Genomic DNA, 24,085 nt, shown 5'->3' with positions numbered 1-24,085 from the left:
CCTCTCACTCCTGCTGCTGCCCACCTCCCGCTCCTGTACCTCCAGGGCTATGGACCTACCTGACCGGAAGCGCTCATCCCTCGAGTTGGCCCGAGGCTTCTGTGGTTTAGCTGTAGGTGCAGTCAGCAGGGGCCCAGGGACTCTACTCTCTGTTTGCAGACAGGGGTCTACTCCTGAAACACAGTTTTACACCTTGTGTAAACAATTTGCTTTTCCCATTATAAAAAGCCCCATTTAAAACTGTGCATTTCCCTTATATGGCCACAGTGAACACTGCACGGCTCCTAGTAAGGCTCTTCAAGCACAAAGAGCCTCTGGCTTGGGATCAAGTGCCACGAACAAGGGTCAGAGCAAAGTCCACATCCAGACCACCTTCTCTCCATATCACAAGACCTAGTCCAGCCTCTGGTTCATAACTGTGATGATAACTACTCCCCTGGGATACCCCTGGCAACACAGCACATCAGTTTAAGTCTCACGTGTTAGCCACAGCTCTTCAGGAGCTGTTCCTGCACACATCCAGGCTCTTCCATAATCTAAAGTGGCCTGTGCTGCTGGATACCACTGTGGTCCACGGTGTCAGCAAACTCTAAGTGAGAAACAGCCCATCGGCCATCCTCAGTGCCTTAAATACAGGGGAAAATGGAGAGGTAGGGAGTAAAACACCAAGAATAACACTGAACAACTTCAGAGCACGGAATGCTCAGAGGCCAGCAACCTGATCTAGTGAGCAGCACCGCTGTGGGCTCTGTCTACAAATCTGGGACCGACAGAGCATGCCTCCTACTCTCCACCCGTCCTCAGCCGACCGATGGCTCATAGTGATAGCACCCAGACCCAGGATACGGGACAGTGAGAGCTAGCAGGGTACACAGTCACTGCACAAAGCCTCTGGTCGCATTCCAATCCTAGTCTGCTAACAGCTGCAAGGGCACAGAACAGAACCTTCAGCTGAGACTCAGGAAGAGAGAGCTCGATGTCCTGAGCTTTGTTTGAAAATGCTCTGTAAGACCAGCCAGCGGACATTCCAATCTCACTGGCTCCTCCTGACCTAACCACACCCCCAGACAAGCAGAGTTCATGCGGACATCCTGGGTAGGAACACGGCACTACCTGACCTCTAAGACTGGTCACACGAAGCAACACATCTCTCTCTGCTGTGCCTGTAAAGTCCAATGTACTAATTCCAGAACCAAAAAAAAAAAAAAAAAAAAAAAAAAGACTTGTGAGGAAACAGGAAACAGAGGCAGATGAGCCTCCAAGTGCATCAGAGAGTAGCATCCCCAAGTGCTACCCTCTAAGCTGCCCCAAGATGCACTGTCATAGGGTCTGTGGCACTGTCTAGCATGGCTGCTTATACAGCACTTGAGAAGGAGAAAGGCTGCTCCAGAAATCTGTGCTTACCTCTTCCAAATCTGAACACATGCACACAGGCACACACACATACGTGTACATGTACAGGTGTAGGACAATACTGAACAGTGGCCCTACTAGGCGGAAGAACTACTTCAAAGTTTCACTGAAGAACACTTAGTGTCAGGCATTAAGGATAAAGAAGTGGTACCTTGCACAGTGACACATTTGATACTTTCCAAAACGGGGGTGCCCTTATCCTTCAGACAGATGTACTATCCCACAGAGACAACAAAAACTGATCTGAGATTACTGCACTCGGGGGAAGATGTCTTGTTTGTTTGTTTGTAGACAATGTCTCATTGTGTGTCCCTAGCTAGTCTGGAACCTGGACCTTGCTATGTAGACCTCACAGAACTCACAAAGATCCACCTGCCTCTGCCTCCTAAGGAATTGGAATAAAGGCATTATGGACCACACCAGGTTTAAGTTTGCTTTAAATTACATATATGAGGCACGGTGTGTGTGTGTGTGTGTCCATGTGTGTCCATGTGTGTGTGTCCATGTGTGTCCATGTGTGTGTGTGTGTTCGTGTCTCTGTGTGTGTCCGTGTGTGTATGTCCACACATATGAGTTCAAGTACCCACAGAGGCTAGAAGATCTCCCTGGAGGGAGTCAGAGGCGACCCCCTGTCGTGGGTTCTGGAAACTGAGCTCAGGTCCCTAGGGAAGCAGGGCACGCTCTTATTTGTGAGCTGCGTCTCCAGTCCCGGGAAGATCCACGTTTACCTGCAGCAGGAGTCAGGAGGTAAGGTTCCAGGAAGGCTGCAGGGGTTCACACACACGAGCAATGGGTGTTAAGTACTGGACCCTCGCACACGTCTCAGTGTGAGTTTAGGGAAAGCTTGGGGATTCTTTTAACCTAAGCAGACAGTTCACTCTAATTTGCACCTCCACATCTGCCAGTAAAGTGAACATGATTTAGTGTTCATTACCGTTTCCATTTCCTGGTCTTTGAACTTCTTCCACCTATGTGATTTATGTTTTTCATATTTTTGGGTATTGGATATGTCTTCTAAATATAGTTTATGATTCCAATAGAGATCCTGTATTTTTCTTGCTAAATGTATTAGTATTTGACAGTGTATTTTCGTTTTAGATGAATGTTTTCTATTTCAAAATAGAAGTACTGAAAGATAACAGCCACTTATGATCACACAGTCTCGAAAGTTACAATCGCAATAAAACCCAAACTCCTCACTAATGCCAGCAGCCAGAAGCAGCCTCCCAGGCACACGGTAATGTCCCTGTGCACAAAGATCTTTTCTTCTCCACTGTCACCCTTGTCCTGGCTCCCCCTCTCCCGCCCCGTGCTGTCACCTTTGTCCCTCACTAGGAAAGGGAATGGCTAAGATGTGCAGCGTTCTGGCTCACGGCTGGGCCATTAGAGATTTTGGAAAGAGGGCTTTACAGTTTCCTTCCATCCCAACTTGACTGTGGCTTTTATCGTTTGTTTGGCTGTCCTGGAACTTGCTCTATGGACCACACTGGCCTCGAACTCAGAGCCTCCTGATGCTGAGATTAAAGGTGTGCGCCACCACACCCCCAACTTTACTGTTTTTGTTTTGAATGAACAAATACCAATACATAACCAGCATCTTCAACAGTAGAGCTCTGTTATTAATAAATATTCCAATACCGGCGGTATAAAGCCTGGGCAGTTTAGGATGCATCGCATAAGGGTAAATGTAGCCACTGCGTTGTTTAAGGAATAAAGCGTGGGGCTGGAGAGATGGCTCGGTGGTTATTAATACTTGCTGTCCTTACAGAGGACCGGAGTTCAGTTTCCACAGCCCACGTGACATCTCACACCACCTCTAACTCCAGTTCTAGGACACGTGGCATCTGGCCTCCATGGGGGATGTACGTGGTACACAGAAACACACACATAAGCAAAACATGAACATAAGAAATGAGTATGTTAAAGGGGTGGCAGTAATTATTATTATCTATAAGATGTTACAATGATTATCATTTAAGCATGGGCTAACGAGACGGCTCAGCAGGCAAAGGTGCCCACTGCACCATCCTAACCCTTGGCACCCGTGTAAAGAGCGAGATGCGGTGGCCACATCCACAGTCCCTACAGTCCTCTGCACACATGGGAAGCAACCAGGAAATCCAGCCCAAACCAGACACCCTGCTTTAGCAAAATGAAGGACAGAGGCAACCCAAGAGTTTTCACACACACACACACACACACACACACCTCGGAGAGAGACACACACACAGGCACACACACACACACACACACACAGACATACACACACACACACACACACACACACAGAGACACATGCACACAGATATACACACACACACAGACAGACACACACACACAGAGACACATGCACACACACATACACACACACACACACACACACACACAGACACACACACAGACACACACACACACACAGACACACACACACAGATATACACACATACACACAGACACAGACACACACAGACAGAGACACACACACAGACACACAGACACACAGACACACACACACACACACACACACACACACACACACACACACACACACACACACTAAAGTCTGAAGAAAGAAAAAGAATCAGAGCTTTCAGGCAGCTGAAGATGACGTGCCCTGCCCTGTCCAGGTTCACGTCTACCGGGGAACAATGTGCTCCATTCTAGAAGCCCCTTCCCTTTCCTCCTTTATTACTTCACAGCGATTTATGCTCTATTTCTCATCATTTGATTACTTGTTTTATTATTATCATTACTGCTACTTCAGACAGGTCTCTCTGTATAGCCCTGGCTATAACTCACTATGTAGATGAGACTGTCCTAGAACTTACAGAGATCCCCCTGCCTCTGCCTCCCCAGTGTCTGTTTCCAGAGCTCATGCTGGCCACACTACTTTGTCTTCAAAACCATCATCTCAGTGAGGGTCACCACTGGTGGTGTCCAGATGCTCGGGCATTCTATGTCTGGGTTCTTCTGAGCAAGGCTCGTTGGAAATCTTGGTAGTTTTGGGTCATGATGGACATTCTTGTGGCATCAGGTGACACAGATGCATCCACACTGGCTCTAACAGGGATGTCAGGTTTTAATCTGTACTTCTCTGACTATCTGAGAAGTTAGGTGGCATCACCACCATCATCATCACCATCACCATCATCACCACCACCACCACCATCACCATCATCACCACCACCACCACCATCATCACCACCACCACCACCATCACCACCATTATCAATATCATCACCATCATCATCGTCATCATCATCATTATGAAAATAGGAGAAGAACTTATTTAAATCTTCACCCATTCTTCTTATCACATTAAGAAACATGGCCTCTTAGTAGCACAAGATAGCCTCCTAGCACTCAGTTGTCCCCATGCCTCATGATAGCCCCCTGGGCATTCAGACGCCTGTCTGCAACTGCAGAGAGAGCCACCAGGCAGTGGTGCCTGTACACTCTGGAGCTGTTTGTTCTATCACTTACGCTGCGACCATCCTCCCACAGCCTGCAGCTGGACTTCTCATTCTCTTTGAGGTACCTCTTGATCTTACAGAGAAGCTGTTAGGTTTAATGCATCTCAACGTGTACACCTTTTCTCTTATGGCTGCTGTTATACCAGCAGCATCTCCAGCAACTGAAGAAACCCTTCCTACCTTGAGATGATGACACTCCCCTCTAAGATCTTCCCACTACTCTATGGTTTCAGCCTCTCGCCCTTGGGCCTAACACACCTGAAGCTAACTTTGGTCTCTCACTTTATATATTTTATGTAGGTTCTGGGGGTATGCCAACACCCTAGCCACATGCTATATCTCCTAAACCAAGACCATATGTATGTGTGTGTGTGCATCTGGGCCAGCCTTTCTGTCCCACTATCCACCTGTCCTTGCAAAGTGACCTACTCTCAGGGATGATGGCCCTAGAATAACTCTCTCTTTTTAGATCTCTTTACTTTAATTAATTAAATCATTTACATAATAATTCTTAATAACTAGCCAGACAACTCCCCCATCACACTTTGGATCTCTTGACCTTTTGTACTTAAGACATACATTTTAGAATTAGGTCATAAAGTTCTATTAAAAAATATCAAGATAATGAATTGGCCAAATCTGCAAATTAATGTGCAAAGAATCCAAAAATTTATAACGTGTCCTTGCCTACTAAGGAAATCTATAGCCACTCTGTGACCGCAGAAATAGAGTAAGTCATATTTGGGAGTGAGATCTGTATCAAGCCAAAGCTGTAAATCATAATCTATGCCTTTGGATTTTGTTATCTAAAAACTGACAAATTACTCAGCCCTTAATAAAATATGAAACATCTACCAGTTTTTAAAATCCCCTGCAGAGTTGGGGACTGGACCCAAGACCTATCACATGCTGGGCAAGTGTTCCACCACTGAGCCACACCGGCACCCCAGTATCAAGCTCTACAAGACCCGTACCTTGAATGAGGGGGATGTAACGAGCCAGCAGCTTCGCCCTCTTCTTCTCATATCCTTTCTGAGTGATGTCACCTACAACAGTGGAAAAAGAGAATTTCATCACTTGTAAAGTTCCAAAAACATCTGTGTGTATGTGGGAGGGTGTGTGTGTGTGTGTGTGTGTGTGTGTGTGTGTGTGTGCATGGCATGCACACATGTACACATGGGGCTCAGAGGGCAATCGTAGGGCTTGTAAGCATTCTCTTGTTTTATGAGAGGGGTCTGTGTCTTAGCCTGGAACTAATAAGCACAGGTGGGTTGACTTGCAGTAAACCCCAGAGATCCCAGGGAATATTTTCTTCTCTGCCTCTCCCACACTGGAATTTAAGCATGTACCCCCACATCTGTCTTTTTTTTTTTTTTTAAAGAATTTATTATGTATACAGCTTTCTGCCTGCATGTACACCTGCAGGTCAGAAGAGGGCATCAGATCCCCTTAAAGATGGCTGTGAGCCACCATGTAGTTGCTGGGACTTGAACTCAGGACCTCTGAAAGAGCAGTCAGTGCTCTTAACACTGAGCCATCTCCCCAGCTCCACCCACACCTGCCTTTTTAATGTATGTTCTCAGAATTCAACTCAGTGACCCTGAGATCATGCTTGTAAAACAATTAAACTATCTCTCTAGCCAGTTTTATGATTTTTAATGGGAAAAAAATAAAAATCTTGGGGTGAATGGCTCAGTGAGTAGTTTTTTTTTTTTTTCTTTTCTTTTTTTCGGAGCTGGGGACCGAACCCAGGGCCTTGCGCTTCCTAGGCAAGCGCTCTACCACTGAGCTAAATCCCCAACCCCAGTGAGTAAAGTTTTTGTGAGTGATGCCGAGAACCCGAACCTGGGTCCCCAGAACCCACACAAAGCTGAGTGTGGTAGTGCACACCTCTAATCCCAGTGCTCCTGGGTCCCCAGAACCCACACAAAGCTGAGTGTGGTAGTGCACACCTCTAATCCCAGTGCTCCTGGGTCCCCAGAACCCACACGAAGCTGAGTGTGGTAGTGCACACCTCTAATCCCAGCGCTCCGATGGTGAAATGGGGTCGGAGACAGGGCGGTCCCTGAAGCTCGCAGGCTGGCCAGTCTGGAGTATGCTGCAGCAAGCAAGAGACCTTGTCTCGGAGATCACAGTGAGGACTGACACCTGGGACTGGCCTAGACCTCTACACACGCCACCGTGTCCCACTCCCTGGCACAACCTAAAACTAATCACTGATGCCTTTCAAGAGAGTTACTGGGTAAGCAAGCTGGGATGAACCCGGTATGGAAGGCAGCAGAAAGGAGCAGACTACCACCGTGTGGTGTAGGCGGATCTCACGTACACGTCGCTCAGTGAAGGAAGCCTGGTTCAAAGGCTGTATACTATATATACATTAAACTACATAATGGCACTCTAGAGGAAGTAAAACCACAGAACCAAAATAGAACATGGTTGTCAGCAGACAGGGAGGGGACTGTCAGAGGGGACAAGGAGTCTGGGATGGTGTAAGAACTTGCATGACTCAAATCTAGCAGGAATTACACAACTGTGTTCACCTGTCAAAAGCTTACAGAACTCCACACTGGGAAATAGACTCTTACTGTATGTAATACTTTAATTTTTTTTTTTAAAGAAAGGTGATCAACATCTCCTAGAAACTTGTCAAAATGTAGACTCTGGAGCTGGAGAGACGGCTCAGCAGTTAATGAATATGTCCTGCTCTTCCAGGGGACCTGAGTTTGGTCCCCAGAAACCATGTGACGAGCTCAGAACTGATTGCAAGTCCTGCTCCAACGGACCCCATACCGTCTTCCGGCCTCCACGGGCGCACCGTTGTAGTGCACACTCACACAGACAGACACACGTGAATTTTTATTCAATCTTACCAAAGGCTCTGAGGTCGCACCTCGGATCAGCAGAATCCACATCTATTTACAAGACCCTTAAGTGATACGTGTGCAGGGTGAAGCATCAGAAACAACAGTAAAAGGGACCCAGAGGCCCAGACCTCCCAGCCATCGTGCCCTAGACGAGGACTCGGGAAAAGGCCCGCAGCCCCCTATGTATAAATGCTATCATACATAGAAACTGGACGCAAGCTAAACCCACTCAGCAATGAAAGAGGAAATCACTTCACACTTTCTACCTGGTTCTGGTTCTTACACAAAACTAGGGGTGCTGTCAGTGGATCTTAACGTTTTCACAAAGATCTTCAACCACGAATGTACACTACAACAAGTTTTATTACTCGTTTTTAGTACAAATGTGTACTAATACAGTTTTCACTACCACCTTTTTTATTTTTTCCATTTTTGGTGTTTTCTAAGTCCTCCTTTATCTTTCTTCCAGACAAAAAAGCAGAAGGCTGCAGTGTCAGGAAACACTGCTGTTGAGTGCACAGCCAAGTACTTCCTTCAGAAGAAGCCATCTTGGCTAGGGTTTGCAGGTAGAAACAGACTCTTTGGAGTGTCTGACATTTAGACTGAGCCTCACACACGTTCTGGGTGTTCACTGGTCCGTAGGTGGGGAAAGGTCTGTGGGACAGACAAGCAGTTTCCAGAGTATGAGCAGGGCTACCGCAAAGCCCTTCCCCCTAGCCTGCGCGTTGTCTGGAGCCTGCTGGGTAACAGACCAAGGAGTCAGGCAGTCCTGTCCTTCATCCATCTCACTGTCCTCATGCGGCTCTGCCCCAGCCCTCACAAGCAGCTGTTCTGTAGCATTTAGAGGGTCTGTAACAGAGTCTCTCCTGCCGTGTGTGTATGCGTGGGTATGTGTGTGTGTATGTGTGTATATGAGTATGTGGGTATGTATGTATGAATGCGTGTGTATGTGTGTATGAGTGTGTGTGTATATGAGTATGTGGGTGTGTGTATGTGTGTATATGAATATCTGTGTACATGAGTATGAGTGTGTATGTGAGTATGTGGGTGTATGTGGGTATGTGTTTGTGTGTATATGAGTCTGTATTTATATGTGGGTATATGTATTTATATTTGTGTATATGTGTGTATGTGGGTCTATGTATGTATGTTTGTGTTTATGTGTGTATGTGTATGTATATGTGCATATGTGTGTGTGTACAGCTTTGTGTCTATATGTTTCACCTGACCTGAACTGGCATTAACCCACATATAAATCTGTTTCTCCTTTTGATGTTGGTTTTTCCCACTAAATACTCCATTTTCACACCAACGCATCCACATCAATGAGCGAGTCTGATTCGCTGCTCTACTGTAGGACACTGGAGAGGCACCGTCCTCGGCTCTCTGGGCCCTAAATACACCACGACATTCTTCTGGAAGGGCACTGTCCACTCACTGGATACTCAGACTCATCGCTACCACCACTGCAGCAGGCACGGGGTCCCGAGGACTACTCTCATCAGGTTCAAGGTAATACTGCATGACTTCACTGATTAACACTGCAACTTATGCACAAGGCTAAAGCATAACTCTTTTAAAGCAGCCTACATTAATACTGTTTACCCTAGATATACTCAAATGTGACTAATTTCAATCGAAAATTTAGAAGGCTGAGGCAGGGTTTCATGACGCAGCCCTGGTACTCACTAAGAAGACCAGGCTGGCCTTGAGATGTGTGCCTATGCCTCTGCATGCCTACCTCATGGTCCCACATCACCACGCCCAGCTACGGTCCTGTCTCCAGTACATTTTATGAGGGTGAAGGGACCAAAGCTACTGAGATATTAAATATGTCAGCTGCCTGCTTGATGTTCAGCACAAGATAAAAGCAATCTCATTTCTGTCACCTGAGACATAGCCAGCCACCGACGGATGTTCTCACGTTACACTGGGTATACAGTGGGTATACAGTGGGTATACAGTGGGTATACAGTGGGTATACAGTGGGTATACATCCCCTGAGCCCATTCTAAGTTACTGAGTCCTGACTGTAAACTGCATTTAGTACAGAGATGTCCAGCACCATACCCTAGCCTGGGCTTTAAGCACAGTGGCTTTCAACAGGGCTCTGTAAATGAACGTCACAAATGGCCAATCCCTGGCATGGGAAAAGGTGGAACTGCAGAGTATGAGGTCTGTGGCTGCTGAACATGTATCACTCCTAAGCCAACCTAAAGCTTAAAGATGTCAGTGGTCACGTGCATTCTGCGTTCATACGTAACCGCTGCCATCATCATCATGTGCCCAACGTGACGGACATTGGCCCCAGGCACACACCGCACAGAATGCAGCCACGTGGAGCAGGTTGGATCCCATAATGGAGTCCTGGCACAGAGCTGGTACGCCAGGGAAGAGGGGACTCAAATGCAAGCTTTCTAAACCCAAGATCAATTCTTTCATGGAGAACAATAAAACACAAACAAAGAGACAAACAACAGAGCCTTGTTCCCGACCACTACCCAGAACTGGTGAGGCCCTGGCAGGAGGCAGAGAGAGAGCTGTTTATGCCCGAACATCCAGGCATCTGTGCTCTCTGGAAAGGCTCGTGGCTACCCCTGTACAGACTTATCTGGTGGTTGCAGGGCAGGCAGCTGCTCTTCCACACTCCCAGGGAGGTACAGCACGAAGCTGATCGCCGCTGCTACAGAAACAGACTTAGGAGTCCAGCGCCCATGAAGGCACTCACTCACCAATAATGACTAAAAACTGAGTGTCAAAAGCACTGAACTACTCTACAAAGGTAAGGAGCAAACACCGTGGGTGACAGCCAATGACTGTCTAGGGCCTAACTGTCCATCAGAAAAATAGCCTATCACGCATCTTTCTACAGGCTCTGTTGGCTGTGCTCATGATTCATGAACTCCTACCAAGTAAAAGAGCAAGCCATCCACAATATAGAATGAGCTTGCTTTGTTAAAAGTAAAGGTACGTACATACACACATACATGCATACATGTACATATACATGCATGCACACACATACACACATATATACATGCATACACACATGCACACATACATGCATGCACACATATACATACACACATACATACACACATGCACATATACATACATGAACACGCATGCATGCATATACACATACATACATGCACACATATATGCACACAAATACATACATACACATACATGTATGCACACATACATACATACATGCATATATGCATGCCCACAAATATATACATGCATGCACACATACATGTATACACATGCACATATACATACATGCACACAAATACATACACACATGCACACATGCCCACATACATACATGCACACATACCTACATGCACACACTCACATCAATGTGAATTACCTGCAGGTGCAGAAGATTGCAGGGAGGAACAACACACCATTAGTCCTGCTTACTTAGCTTCAGGTAAGGTGTCAGACAGATTTCTATTCTCACTTCACACACTTCTGAGCATACTCTTTAGCATAATCTCCACGTGCCCTTCAGTATGTGCGAATGTGTGGAAGAGGATCTGGCAAGGCTGTGTTTATACAAGACGTGAGTGAAGAAAACTAGATACATTCTCTGTTACTTCTGAAACTTCTTATGAGCCTAAAATTATTTCAAAAGAAAAGTTTAAAAATATTTGCAGAAAACTGTATAGAAGTAGTGTTATTTCTTTTTAACATTTACTTTGACTTTAGGTACATGAATGTCTGCCTGCTTGTATACATGTGTGCCATATGTGTGTGTGATGCCTGCAGAAGAGGCCATTGTATCCCCCGAAACTGGAGTTATAAGCATTTGTGAGCCACCATGTGGATGCAGAGAATCAAACCCAGACCCTCTGCAAGAGCAGCAAGGACTCTTAACCACTGAGCCACCTCTGCAGCCCCACGGTCCTTGCTGAGACCTGCCACGACACCTTCTCATCTGGAAGGCTTATTTTCCAGAAGACACTTAAATCATAAATGCAATCTCTTTACTAGTTATGCGACTAGTCAAGTTACCTGCTTCATCTCGCTGAGTTGGAGTGGTTGTTGGATAGAGGAAATTGATTCTCTTTAGCTGAGTATTGAACACACGGAGCATGCTCAGTCTCTCATCCTCCTAACACTCGCTGGGCCCACAGCAACACTGCTCTTCTCTTCCTGATACTGCTAATTGGTAAAGCTACACTATAGAAGATGACTGAGCAATAAAAGGAATGGGTTACAGACAGTTAATGTGTGTGTGTCATATATATGTATATGTATGTATATATATGTATATGTATATATACATATACATATGAGATAGTACACTAAATAAAAGAACCCATTCTCAAAAAGTGTATCTTTGTGATATTAAAAAAAATTGGTAAGAACGAGAAAACACACACAGTTGCTGGTGTTTTGGGTTGTGGGTCGGGACCATAGAAGGTGGCCTGAAGGCTGGTTCTAAATACAAGGTTCTAAATATAAAGACATAAAACACAAAAACAGAAACCACCTTACTGCACAGCTTAAGTTATTTATAGTTAACACTAAAAAGCAAATATTAAGTATGCTTCTTAAGTGTCTGCAGGTCCATGTCATACGTTTTTAATTAAAAGCAGACGTCGTACACGTTAAGGTTAGTCATTATCTTCTTTTATCTCCAAGTTTTTAAAGACACGGGGAGATGTATTCGCTAAACTGAATGTTCACGCAGGAGAGTTCCACTTATGGTAATAGGAGTGTGGGGACCTAAAAGACCTCCTGCCTCACTGAAACAACTGGGAAGCCTGGATTCTTAATTGTTTTTTGTTTTTTAACCTGAAGACATTATGAAACCAGAAAAGAAGTGAAGAAGCAGAGGTTAATTTTCTGCTGTGAGTCTGCCAAAGACAAAGTAAAAAGCAGGTCACTGGGCCAAGCAGAGCTGTAACAGACACACAGAGCACTCCGAGTTCAAAGGAAAGGAGCCCTGGGAAGTACGCAGGCCTCTGCTGAGTAACCACACGTCAGACACACACGGAAAAGAGGGGACCCGAGCCCGAAAAATGGTTCCGTGGGTAAGAGCACTTGCCACTGAACCTGGTGGCTTGAATTTGATCCCTGGAAGCCACACAGACTTCTACCCCTGACCTCCATATGCATGCATTCCATGGCACAGATGCATATACATACAAGGAGAGAGGGAGAGAGAGAGAGAGAGATCGAGAGAGAGAGAGAGAGAGAGAGAGAGAGAGAGACAGAGAGAGAGAGAGAGAGAGAGAGAGACAGAGAGAGAGAGAGAGAGAGAGAGAGAGAGAGAGAGAGAGAGAGAGAGAGACAGAGAGAGAGAGACAGAGAGAGAGAGAGAGAGAGAGAGAGAGAGACAGAGAGAGAGAGAGAGAGAGAGAGAGAGAGAGAGAGAGAGAGAGAGAGAGAGAGAGAGAGAGAGAGAGAGAGAGAGAGAGAGAGACAGAGACAGAAAGAGACAGAGAGAGAGAGACAGAGAGAGACAGAGACAGAGAGAGAGACAGAGAGAGACAGAGAGAGACAGAGACTGAGACAGACAGAGAGAGACAGAGAGAAGGTTTGGATTTTTTTTTAAATAAGGCCGCTTTCAGGGTCTGGTGACAGTTTTAACTCCCATTGCCGTGAGCAGACAATGGGATCTTAGCTGGCATGTGCCCTATCCACATGCCAAGGGAGAGATAAACCCACTATGCAGAGAACATGGTATTAACTAGAAGCAAAATTCACACCACAGATACAAGGTCTAACATTTGATCAGAAATGATTACACATATAGGGCAATATGAAACTACAGCTAAAAACCATGAAATTTGAATACAGCCATGGCCGATATATTTTGAGTAATTAAAAAGCAAGAAGATAAATTTATATGGCTAAAACCTAGAATCTAAAGATGCCATCTTAAATCCAAGAATAAATTTAGTAACTGATGTATGTGTAAAGCCATAAATCAAAAACATTACAAAGATAAATTAAAGATGACCCAGGACGTATACAGATGTGCATCAGACCTGCAGAGACAGACAATGCCTTTAACACTAGCTATTTCAGAAGCTGGAGTAAGGCGGCCACAAGTCAGCACCTGCCTCAGTCACTTAGTGAGTTCAAGGCTAACCACTCTGAGTGGACTGTGGAAAAAATGTAGTGGGAAACTCAGCAGACCGTCTTCTGTTTGTCTTGGAATGCACTCAGGAGGCTAGATGCTGTCACGCATACCTGAGAGACCCAGCCACACTGCGGGATGAGAGGTGGGATCACAGCAGCAGCACACGGCTACTGCTCACTGAGGATACACTACAGGAGAGGCGGGCCAGCCAACCAGCTCAGGGTGACTCTACCCCTCATGCTGTTTCCGTGAGGACGCTTCATCTGGCAAAGTCTCCTCACTCCAGCACACCAGCACTCTGCCCTTGAGTCTCCTTTCAAACTTCTGAGACCTAGGCGCATGCCACCTCTCTTTAGAGAACTAAAGCTTGACCTTCAGGATAAAGGGAACCTAACAGATGACAGAAGCCCTCGGGGCACACAGCCTGATCCGCACTCCACTGCCAGGGCTGACAGCCTGGCCTGCACAAGAGAGAAGCCCCTGAAAGAACACACTCCTTTCTCTCTGCCAGCAAGGGCAACACCAAGGCCATCTACGGGCCCAGCCAACACCATCAGAAGAGGATTTCAACTCTTCCAAGTCCAAGGGCTGCCCTGAGGGAAAAATAAACACAGGTGCTTGCTCCTGAAGACAAGGGATAAAGAGAGGGTGCTCTCTGTCACACAGGAAGACTCAGGGAGCTGATGGTAGCTAGACGGTCGGTCTCTCAGTTCTACTAGTCACTCCAGTGGGAAGCTTTGTAACCCGCATGCGGGAGCCAGTCCAGGTACAAACACCTTCAAAACTACCAGCCACAAGCGACCTTAGGTGAGGCTGGCAATTTCCTAACCTTACTGACATGTCTCTCACACAAAGGGCATTCGGCTAACACACTGGAAATGGTAATAGGCGAGCATTCATACACCAAAGCCATCCAGTCGTCTTGGTGCATCCATAGTAACTGAACCCCCACTCTCGGCCTCCGGCCTCTTCTGCTCAGCCAATCTCATCATGGGAACATGGTTTCTACACAAGCACATACTAGAGAACTTAACTGTCCTCTTCTTAAAGTAAATGTCAGTCCTAATGGGGTAAGAGGGGCTGTGGAAGAGTCTTCAGCCCTGTCTGTTTTCCTGTGCTCCATGAACACGGTCCTCCTACGGAACAGGCCCTCACCTCCACGGACTTCCCATCTGTCGAGTCCTAAACAAAAACCTCCCAGTTTCCATGTCATCCACCCTCCTTAAATGCCATTCCTGTTTAGCCTCAAGGAAGCCTGGTCCTGAACACTCACATTCACTCTCACCACACTGGCTCCCATCAGCTGTCAACACCGACCAGGTCCTAAGGCCCCCACTCGCTTTTATTAATATTACAGTCCCCCAAGTCTACATCCATCCAATCGTTCAGCACATAGTGGTGGCAACAGTGAACGGAGCGCCCATCTGCGGCTCAAACCTCGCTGCAGAGCGAGGACTCGCACAGTGTAACTCACAGCCCTTCCCCAGGGCTCTGTTCAGACAGGTTCTTTCTTGAGAACCTTAATGTCTTCGCATGCCTCTCCCCTCAAATACTGCTGTCTGCCTCTCCCCTCAAATACTGCTGTCTGTCTCTCCCCTCAAATACTGCTGTCTGTGCCTCTCTCCGCTTCATGATTACACGCCAGCACTGCAAAGCCCAAAGCCTTCATTTCTCACTCTCCCACCCTCCCTCAACCCCCACTGTCAGAAGTCACCGAGGTCCTTTCGATTCTTCCTGCTTCCTCTGCAGCCACCGCTCCGTCTAAGCAGCCTTTCTGGAAACACGGCTTCCCGGCTGGTTTTTCCCGTTTTACTTTTGGAGATGAAGCCGGGTGTGGTGGTTCACACCTTTAATCCCAGAGGCAGAGGCAGGTCAGTCTCTGAACTGGGAGGCAGTCTGTTCTACACAGTGAATTTCAGGCCCGCCAGGGCTACACAGGAAGTCTCAGTCTAAAACAAACGATGGAAAATGAAAACTGCTGGGTGGGTACCTACTTTTCAACAGCAGTTCAGCCATAAGACTTATAAGTTTTTCCTTTATTCTTGACAATCATACATACAGTAAAGTATAATCATTACTGCTGCCATTCCCCACCCCAACTTTGTCCTTTTTTTTTTTTTAATAACCCACTAAGCCCAATCACTGCTGCCTTGCTGTGAAAACAGTTCACATATTGAAAAGGAAGGATTCTCCTCACCCAGAAACTGCCAACTGCCATCAGCATGTCAGTAGTGGCAGCCGTGTGGCCTAGAGATCACCCACCCCATCTACGCCAGAACTTTGACTGGCTAACTCTTCTACAGGGCTTGTGCATGAGTGTCATGCACTCTCTCCACTGACTGCTACCCAGTGCAAAAGGAAGCATCTCTGACCAGCTAAGAGCAATGTGTCTACGGCTATAAACACACATATTTAAGGGACGCTTTAGGAGCATGACTGGTCAGCAATTATCAATAGCCCTAGGATCTGTGACCTCATCAGCCATGGGCTGATCAGGATTGCAGATAGTCACGAGACTATCACACCCAGCGGGCACATCGTGACTGGTCAGTTGGTCCTGCAGGGTACAGCACTGGGTAAGTCCACTGATGTTTTTTTCCCCTCAGTAGTCTGCATAGAACCTTCTGGAACTATGAAAGCCAGCCAGTAGGGAGAAAGTTTCCTGGTCAGTTTGAAATTGACTTCTCTATGTCCTACAACCAAAATATATGGTGTCTTTAGCAATGTGGTCTTACGTGTAGTTACAATGGGTGACCAAGGACAATGAAAATAACCTATGTCACCTTGGAGACCTCTGGGACATTCTTCATCAGTACCTTGTAGGGAGGTTTCCCAAGCCTTACACCATGATTTTTATTTAATAATTCATGTATTCCAGGAGTAACATTGTCCACCCACCCACACAGGGCAACTCTACTCAAACCTTTCTTAAAGCTGTATTTTAAAATTAGCTTAGTAATTGGTTCCCTGGGGCATTTCACTCCTCCTTAGTTTTGCTTAGCCCACGGCTACTGTCCCTCTCCTTCATCCACCCACCTTGATCCCCATTTAATCTTTTCACCTCAATATCCCCTCCTCTCCTTCCACTTCATGTATCCTTCTAACTCTCCAACTACTTTTTAGTTACGTTGTTAGAAAGTAGCCTTCCACACCGGCTTCTGTATACACTTCCTTTCCGCTCCCTGGATCCCCCACATTCCCAGGCTCACCCTTGCTTACGTCTTTCCAGTCCCAGAATTCCATTCCTCTACCTTCCTTCTCCCTCTAACCCACTGAACTCCCTTCCTTAAGGTGCACCTTCTCCAGAAAGGGCTGCTTTCTAGTCAGTCTCCTGGCTTCTGGTTGTGCACCAAGTTAAAGAAAGATTTGAAGCTAAGCTCTGCACACGAGCAAACACATGGCCTTTGTCTTTCTGAACCTCAGCTCTCACTCTGCATGACTTTTCCCCCAAGCTTCATCCACTTAGCTTTAAATTGGGATGTTTCACTTTTCCTTGCGGCTGAGTAATGTCCCATCGTGCACATTACCACATTTTTTCCTGGATATGGACATTTCAGTTGGTTCCCTTTCCTAACTGACGTGAATGCAGCAACAGTGAACATGGGTGAGTAGGTATCTCTGAGAAGGCATAAGACCTACTGGGTGCATAAGGCATAAGACCTACTGGGTGCATGCTCAGGAGTGGTATAGCTGGGTTACAGGGTATCCATCCATAGCTCTCTCTCCCTCTCTCTCCCTCTCTCTTTCTTTGTCTCTCTGTCTGTCTCTGTCTCTCTCTCTCTCTCTCTCTCTCTCTCTCTGTCTCTCTGTCTCTGTCTCTCTCTCTCTCTCTCTCTCTCTCTCTCTCTCTCTCTCTCTCTCTCCCCCCGATTCCATCCTTCTTTGTTAAGAAAACTCCAGACTGGGGTTGGGGATTTAGCTCAGTGGTAGAGTGCTTGCCTAGGAAGTGCAAGGCCCTGGGTTCGGTCCCCGGTTCTGAAAAAAGAACCCCCCAAAAAAAAAAAAAAAAAAAAAAAAAAGAAAACTCCAGACTGATTTCCCACATACACACTGGCATTTGCTGGCATTTGTGTTCCTGATGACGACCGTCTGACTGGGGTAACATAGAATTTTAAGTAGGGATTTTTTTTGTTTTGGATTCAAATAACTTTTTTTTAATTATTATTTTATTCACTTTATATCCTACTCACTGCCCACCTCCTGTCATCTCCTCCCACAATTCTTCCCCCCATCCCCCCTTCTCCTCTGAGTGAGTGGATGCCCCCCTCCCCACAGTACTTCAAGTCTCTGTGAGGCGAGGTGCACCCTCTCTCCCACTGAGGCCAGACAATTTCCATCTCCCTGATGGCTAAGAACGAGAATGCTTTTAAGTCTTGCCTGGCCGTTTGCATTCTTCTACTTTGTGAGAATGTCTGTTCGGTTCCTTGGCCCCTTTTTAAACCAGGCTGGTTAGTTATACTCTTAATGCTTAGCTTTTTAGTTCCACACAAACCACATTCTAGACGCGAGCCCTCTGTTGAATGACCTAGCTGGCAGAAGTTTTCCCCGTTCTGTGGCTGCCTCTTCTGTCACCTTGGCTGCCTTAGCTGTGCTTCATGAGGTCCCACTTGTTGACTGTGGGTCTCCTGTGCTCCTAGAGTCTGACTCAGCCATTACCTGTGCCTGTAAGTGGTTCATTTGTTAGGGTTGCGCTGTGGCTGTACAGTGCTTTTGGTTGGACGGTCCTTTTCACTATGTTAATTCTCCCAATCCACAAGCGTGGGCTCTCCTTTCCATGTCCTAGTGTGTTCCCACCTCCCTTTAGGTCTCCAGTTGTTCACTGTAGACCTCTGTTTCGCTGGCCAGCTCTCCCACAGGTCCTTCATCTTTTGTGCAGCTACTACGGATGCGACTGTTTCAATGATCTCCGTCAGTCGTTGGTATTCGAGAAGGCTACTGATTTTTTTGAAGAAAGCTCGGTTCTCTTTTTTTTTTTCCGGAGCTGGGGACCCGAACCCAGGGCCTTGCGCTTGCTAGGCAAGTGCTCTACCGTTGAGCTAAATCCCCAACCCCGGCTACTGATTTTTGTATGTTGATTTTGTGCCCTGCCACTTTGATGAGAGTCTTTATGAGCTCTTAAGGGTTTCCTGGTGAAGTGTCATTGGGTCTCCTATCTATATGGGTCTCTTACCTATAGAGACATATCTTCTGAAAAAAAGGGAGTATGTTACCTTCTTTTCCTACTTGTAGCCCTGTTATCTGTGTCCCTTAGTACATTGTCCTAGCCAGACACCAAGCACTGTATTGAGTAAACGTAGTGAGAGAAGCCTCCCTTACCTGTTTCTTACCTTGTTACAGGGACACTTGGAGTATGAGGTTTGCTATAGGCTTGCCATACACAAACTTCATCATATTGGGGTATGAACCCTCCATCCCTAGACTCTCCGTGACTTTTATCAGAAAGGGTTGATGGGTTTTTACAGTTTTTCTCTACAACTAGAGGTGGTCATGCGATCTGTCTCTTAGTCCATTACTGTATTGAATTACACGTACACTGAGCTATCTCTACAGTGCTAGGATAAAGTCAATTTAGTCACATAAACGGTCTTTCCGACGTGATGCTGAATTTCATTTTTGAGAACTTTCCTGAGGATTCTGGGTCTTTCCTCATCAGGGAGGTAGGTCCCCGATTTTCTTGTTCGTGCGATGGCTTTATGTGGTTTTCGCTGTCAGGGTCATACTGACTTGGTAAGAGCTGGGCAGCTTCCCCTCCTCTTCTACTTCACGGCACTGGAATCGGCTACTCAACGTTCTGGTCGAGTTCTGCGGTGACTTGGGCTTTTTTCCGTTGGGAAGCCGCTCCAACCTCATTGCCCTTAAGCAGCTGATCATTAAAAGGTCCATTTACCCCGTTCCTCTCATGACAATGATGGTAGCCAGCCCACCTACTTAGGATGCCTTTCTTGTCACCCAAGCTGTCCACTGTGGCAATCTCCCATAGTCCCTCCCTCCCTACCAAACAAGAGAAGGCAAAAGAATAGGACAATGGCTCAAGTGTATATAATTGGGTGTTGGTGGGGTGGTTTCTGTGGCTTTTGTTCCACCCTGTTCCTTGGTTTTTCGTATTAAATTTACGTGTTGAGTGTCTTGCCTGCATGTATGTTTGCCTACCACGTGTGTGCCTGGTGCCCATGGAGGTCAGAAGGGTGTTCGATGCCCTGGAACTGGAGGTACGGGTGGTTGTGAGCCACCATGTGGGGGTGCTGGAAACGGGACCATGGTCCTCCACAGAGCTCTTAACTGCTGCTGGCATGGCTTTGCTATTGCAGCTGCTGCTGTGGCAAATACCTAAAATAACTTCAAAAGGCGTTACGGTTTACTTCAACCTGTTCACGTTTCTTAAGATGGCTCAGCGGGTAAAAAGTGCTGATCAACCAAGCTCGATGATCTGAGTTCAACCCTGAAACCCACGGTGGAACAAGAACGGGTCCCCAAATGTCCTCTGACCTCTAAATGCAGGCCGCAGTACGTGTACAGTCATAGCCCGCCCCCAACACACAAACAACATTCTCAAACAAACCCACAGAGAACCTTCTCCGAGAGCCAACCCTTATCAGCATGGTAGATGATAAAACCTGTGATAATGTTGGGGAAGGAGACCATGTTTTATGAACAAAGACAGAGAGGTGTTTCTTCTTCTGTCTGGGCACTGCTGACGTTCAGCTGAGGGGAGGCCTGCAGGATTTTCCAGATTGTCCGGGTGACACCAACTCTTCCTGCTTATGTGCAGCTGAGGGAGGCACACAGCTTTCTAGACCATCCGGGTACGATCTCCCTCAGTCCTATTTCCCACAAAGCTTATCTGTATTGAGTTCTTCCCGTTCCTTCCAATGTACCCCCCAACGGCAAACCTGTTTTAAGGAATTCTTCACTTAGACAAATGTGGGTATTATGAAACTGACATTACTCTGTTCAGTGCTTTTCTCTCTGCCCTGAGTATGGGAAAAAAGAAAGCCCCAGGAAGGAGAGAATCCCATAGTGGTGCATCCTTTTAAGCCAAGCATTTGAGAGAGGCAAAGGTAGGCAGACCTCTGTGAGTTCAAGGCCAATCTGGTCTACAAGGTGAGTTCCAGGACACCCAGAGCTACACAGAGAAACCATATCTCAAAAACAAATTTTTTTTTTACAAACTTCAGTTAAGTAAAATATAAAAATAATAATGACAAATGTGGAAACTGTGTATGTCCACACACACGAGATATAGAGGGGAACTAAGCAACAAAAATCTACATGTTAGGAACTTACAGAGAGACAAATGTTTATGTTTCCTCCTATATGTGGGTTCCAGATCTAATTCTCTACATATACAAACTTATGTGTCACTGAATACAGAAGGGGGGCTGTTCGGGAAGAGAAAAGGAAACAGAAGTTGGGAGACAAGAGAGGACAATGGGGGAGTAGAGGCAGAGTATAACGTCCATGTAAGAGAAGGTCACGATCAAACTATTCTGTACACCAATAATAGTAGTAGTAGTAGTAATAATAATAATAATAATAATAATAATAATAATAATAATAAAAGTTAAATACTGAAATACTAGTTTTAGGACTACCACACAGTAGTGACACATTCCTTTCGTTTATAAACAAAACACCTTGACTGTTTCAAACCACTTACACACACTGAGTAAACCTTTACTTCTTAAGAACCTTGAGGGATTGGGGATTTAGCTCAGTGGTAGAGCGCTTGCCTAGCAAGGGCAAGGCCCGGGGTTCGGTCCCCAGCTCCGGGAAGAACCTTGAAAATGTCAGTAAAACGTTTGCCTCCTTTTACGGCTGGCCAAGCCCAAGTTTAGACATGTTAGACATTAGTGACTTGCCAGAGGACACTTATAAGATGTCAGCCTCTGTGTGAAAACTCCAAAAGTCTACCTAAAACACAGCCTGTATGACAAGGCATCGCTGAGGCCGAAGGGAAAGGCCACATCTCAACAATAAACCCGAGCTTTAGGGTCTGGCATTAAGGTGTGGATGTTCTCTGTGAGCAGGGCCAAGGGCGACTCTGCCAAGGTAATCACTTAACCTATGTGGCAAAATGAAGTGCGCCGGTCTAGGAGAGGGCAAGTAACTATGGTTACTGAGTCTGGGGTTGCCAGCGCACTCTGCAATCTCCTGCTATTAACTCTGCACTGTCTGCCCCCTTTCTTCACGTAAGCTATCTCTTCAGCTCCTCCCCATTGCACACAACCGTATACCCTTTCCCTACGTATTCCCCTATGTATGTCTAGAACGGTATCAGAATAAGAAGACTTAATTAAGGTATTTCTTTAGCTGGTATAACTCTGGTCCTGCCACAAGTTAGGAAGTTTTGGCTTTGAGGAAATCATTCAATGGACTATAAACTCCTGGCGAGCATTAAGACGTATAACCCCAAGGAACTGAAATAACAGATATTTCTGGAGCCGGAATGAGGAGCAATCTGCAAAAGCACACTTGATATGCAAAAGCCAAACTACAACTATGCGATTTTCCCCGAGGGGCCATATCAAATCCAGCACAATAGACTTTTCTCGGAGTCATTCCCAACCACGCCTCCGAAGAGAATCAAGAACTCGAAAAGCAGAGCTAGAGAGATGGCTGGGGGGGAGGTAAGCACACTGGCCGTTGGTTCTTCCAGAGGACCTGGGTTCAAGTCACAGCACCAACAAGGATCTAAAACCCTCTCCTGGTCTCCAGGGGCATCAGGCATGCATAGGATACACAAACATTCGGAGAAAATGCCCATATACATAAAAAGCAAAAGAGAATTCTCAAAAAAAAAAATCACTAAACCAACTACAGCAGAGTGTAATAATCTAAGTGGGGAAAAATGGATTCTAACAAGTTCAATTTGCATTCAAGTCTCAAATGCAGAGTTAACAAGCATAGATGCTTTTTCCTCCAGGGTTTTTTTGTTGGGCGGTGGGGGTAGGCGGGGGGGGTCAGTTTATGGAGAACAGAACTCTTTTCCTAGGCATCCCAAGAGGCACAACATCCAAATTGAGGGCGCCACTCACCATCCCTGAAGTCCTATTATTTCCCTCGTCTGTTTCTAACAACCACTTATTTGACTTTTTAACTTTTTAAAATTCTCACGTAGAGTGGGGAAGCTGATGGGGTGGCCCGGCGGGGCACTTGCCCTCTAATCTGACAACCTGAGTTCATTCCCTGAACTCACAAGGTGGTAGGAGTGCACTGGCTCTGTGCAAACTGACCTCTGACCTCCCCACGCAGGCACCGTGACCCTGGCTCGCCCCCACCACCCTCCCAGTGTAAAACACTCGTATCAAAATTCCATAAAGGAATAAACCTCCTCTTAAGTGTTAACACGTTTTACATCTGCTAGACTAACGCACTTCAGCCTCATAATCCACCCGGCGAGTGCGTGTTCTTTTGCCTCGTTTTGTAGATGAGGAAACTGAGGCTCACGAGGCAGTCTGAGGTTCCAGGGGTGGGGCTGGGCTTCTGCATCCCGGGCTTCCTGCCGGCCGACAGGCTGCAAGGCAGACTCTGGAAGCCCGGACCGTGGCCTTGACGCTTCTGAAGCCCAGACCACGCTCGGGCAACGAGAGTGCGCCTAGGCCCACCTCCCAGCCAGTCCCTCCCGGTGTCCTTCGGAGGCCGGGCACCCGCCAGACTGCAGAAGCTGGCGGGCTCTCCGGCGAGCGGCCCAGGCAGGGATGAGGAGGGAAGGCCGGCGGGGAACCCGCATGCGAGTACCCAGCAGGTTCCGGGGGTGACGCTCCCGAAGGTCCCTGGGAGAGGTCTCGGGCGAGGGTCCCTGTCCGGGTTGCGGGTTATCCCGCGGCTCTCACCTTCGGACAGCTCCAGCTCCAGCTCCGCCAGGCTCTCGAGCACCTCGGCGGGCAGCGGCGCTGCCTCCAGAGGGCATCCGCGGTCGGCCATGGCCGGTGGCTCAGGCGTTCCCCTCACCGGGGCCTTGCAGACCCGCAGCGGCCGCCCGCAGCCGGCAGCGGCAGGGCGCGGCCAGGGCTGCTTCGCTCGGGCGCGGGCACGAGCGCGGGCGGCTCCGGCTCCGGCTCTGGGAGCGCGCCGGGAATGCGCGCGCGTGCGCGGCTGAGGGGCGGGGCAACGTTTGCGCGGGTACGCCGGGCCGGCCCCGCCCAGCAACTTTAAAGGCTCGCTCCCATTGGCCAATGAGCCACGTCGGAGAAACCTGGAGCTTTCCTCGCCTTGGGGGCTCGAGAGGAGCG

General features: G+C 47.2%; 1 protein-coding gene across 1 annotated transcript in view; it reads right to left on the bottom strand.

Annotated features, from left to right (window-relative positions):
- The window catches only part of Dip2a (disco interacting protein 2 homolog A), a 78,190-nt gene extending 54,309 nt beyond the window's left edge, over nt 1-23,881 (bottom strand). Inside the window, exons 1-3 of the mRNA XM_032911055.1 lie at nt 23,687-23,881; nt 5,861-5,932; nt 60-173 (exon numbers count right to left, since the gene is read on the bottom strand). Of these exons, the coding sequence (XP_032766946.1) occupies nt 60-173; nt 5,861-5,932; nt 23,687-23,777 (277 nt within the window). The 5' untranslated portion in view covers nt 23,778-23,881. The remainder of the gene's footprint in view (nt 1-59; nt 174-5,860; nt 5,933-23,686) is intronic.
- Between the last annotated feature and the right edge of the window lie 204 nt (nt 23,882-24,085).

This window comes from Rattus rattus, chromosome 8 (assembly GCF_011064425.1).
Source record: "Rattus rattus isolate New Zealand chromosome 8, Rrattus_CSIRO_v1, whole genome shotgun sequence".
NCBI classification, from domain to species: Eukaryota; Metazoa; Chordata; class Mammalia; order Rodentia; family Muridae; genus Rattus; species Rattus rattus.
The sequence above is the reverse complement of the archived record's forward strand: the minus strand, read 5'-3'. Positions and strand labels throughout refer to the sequence as shown.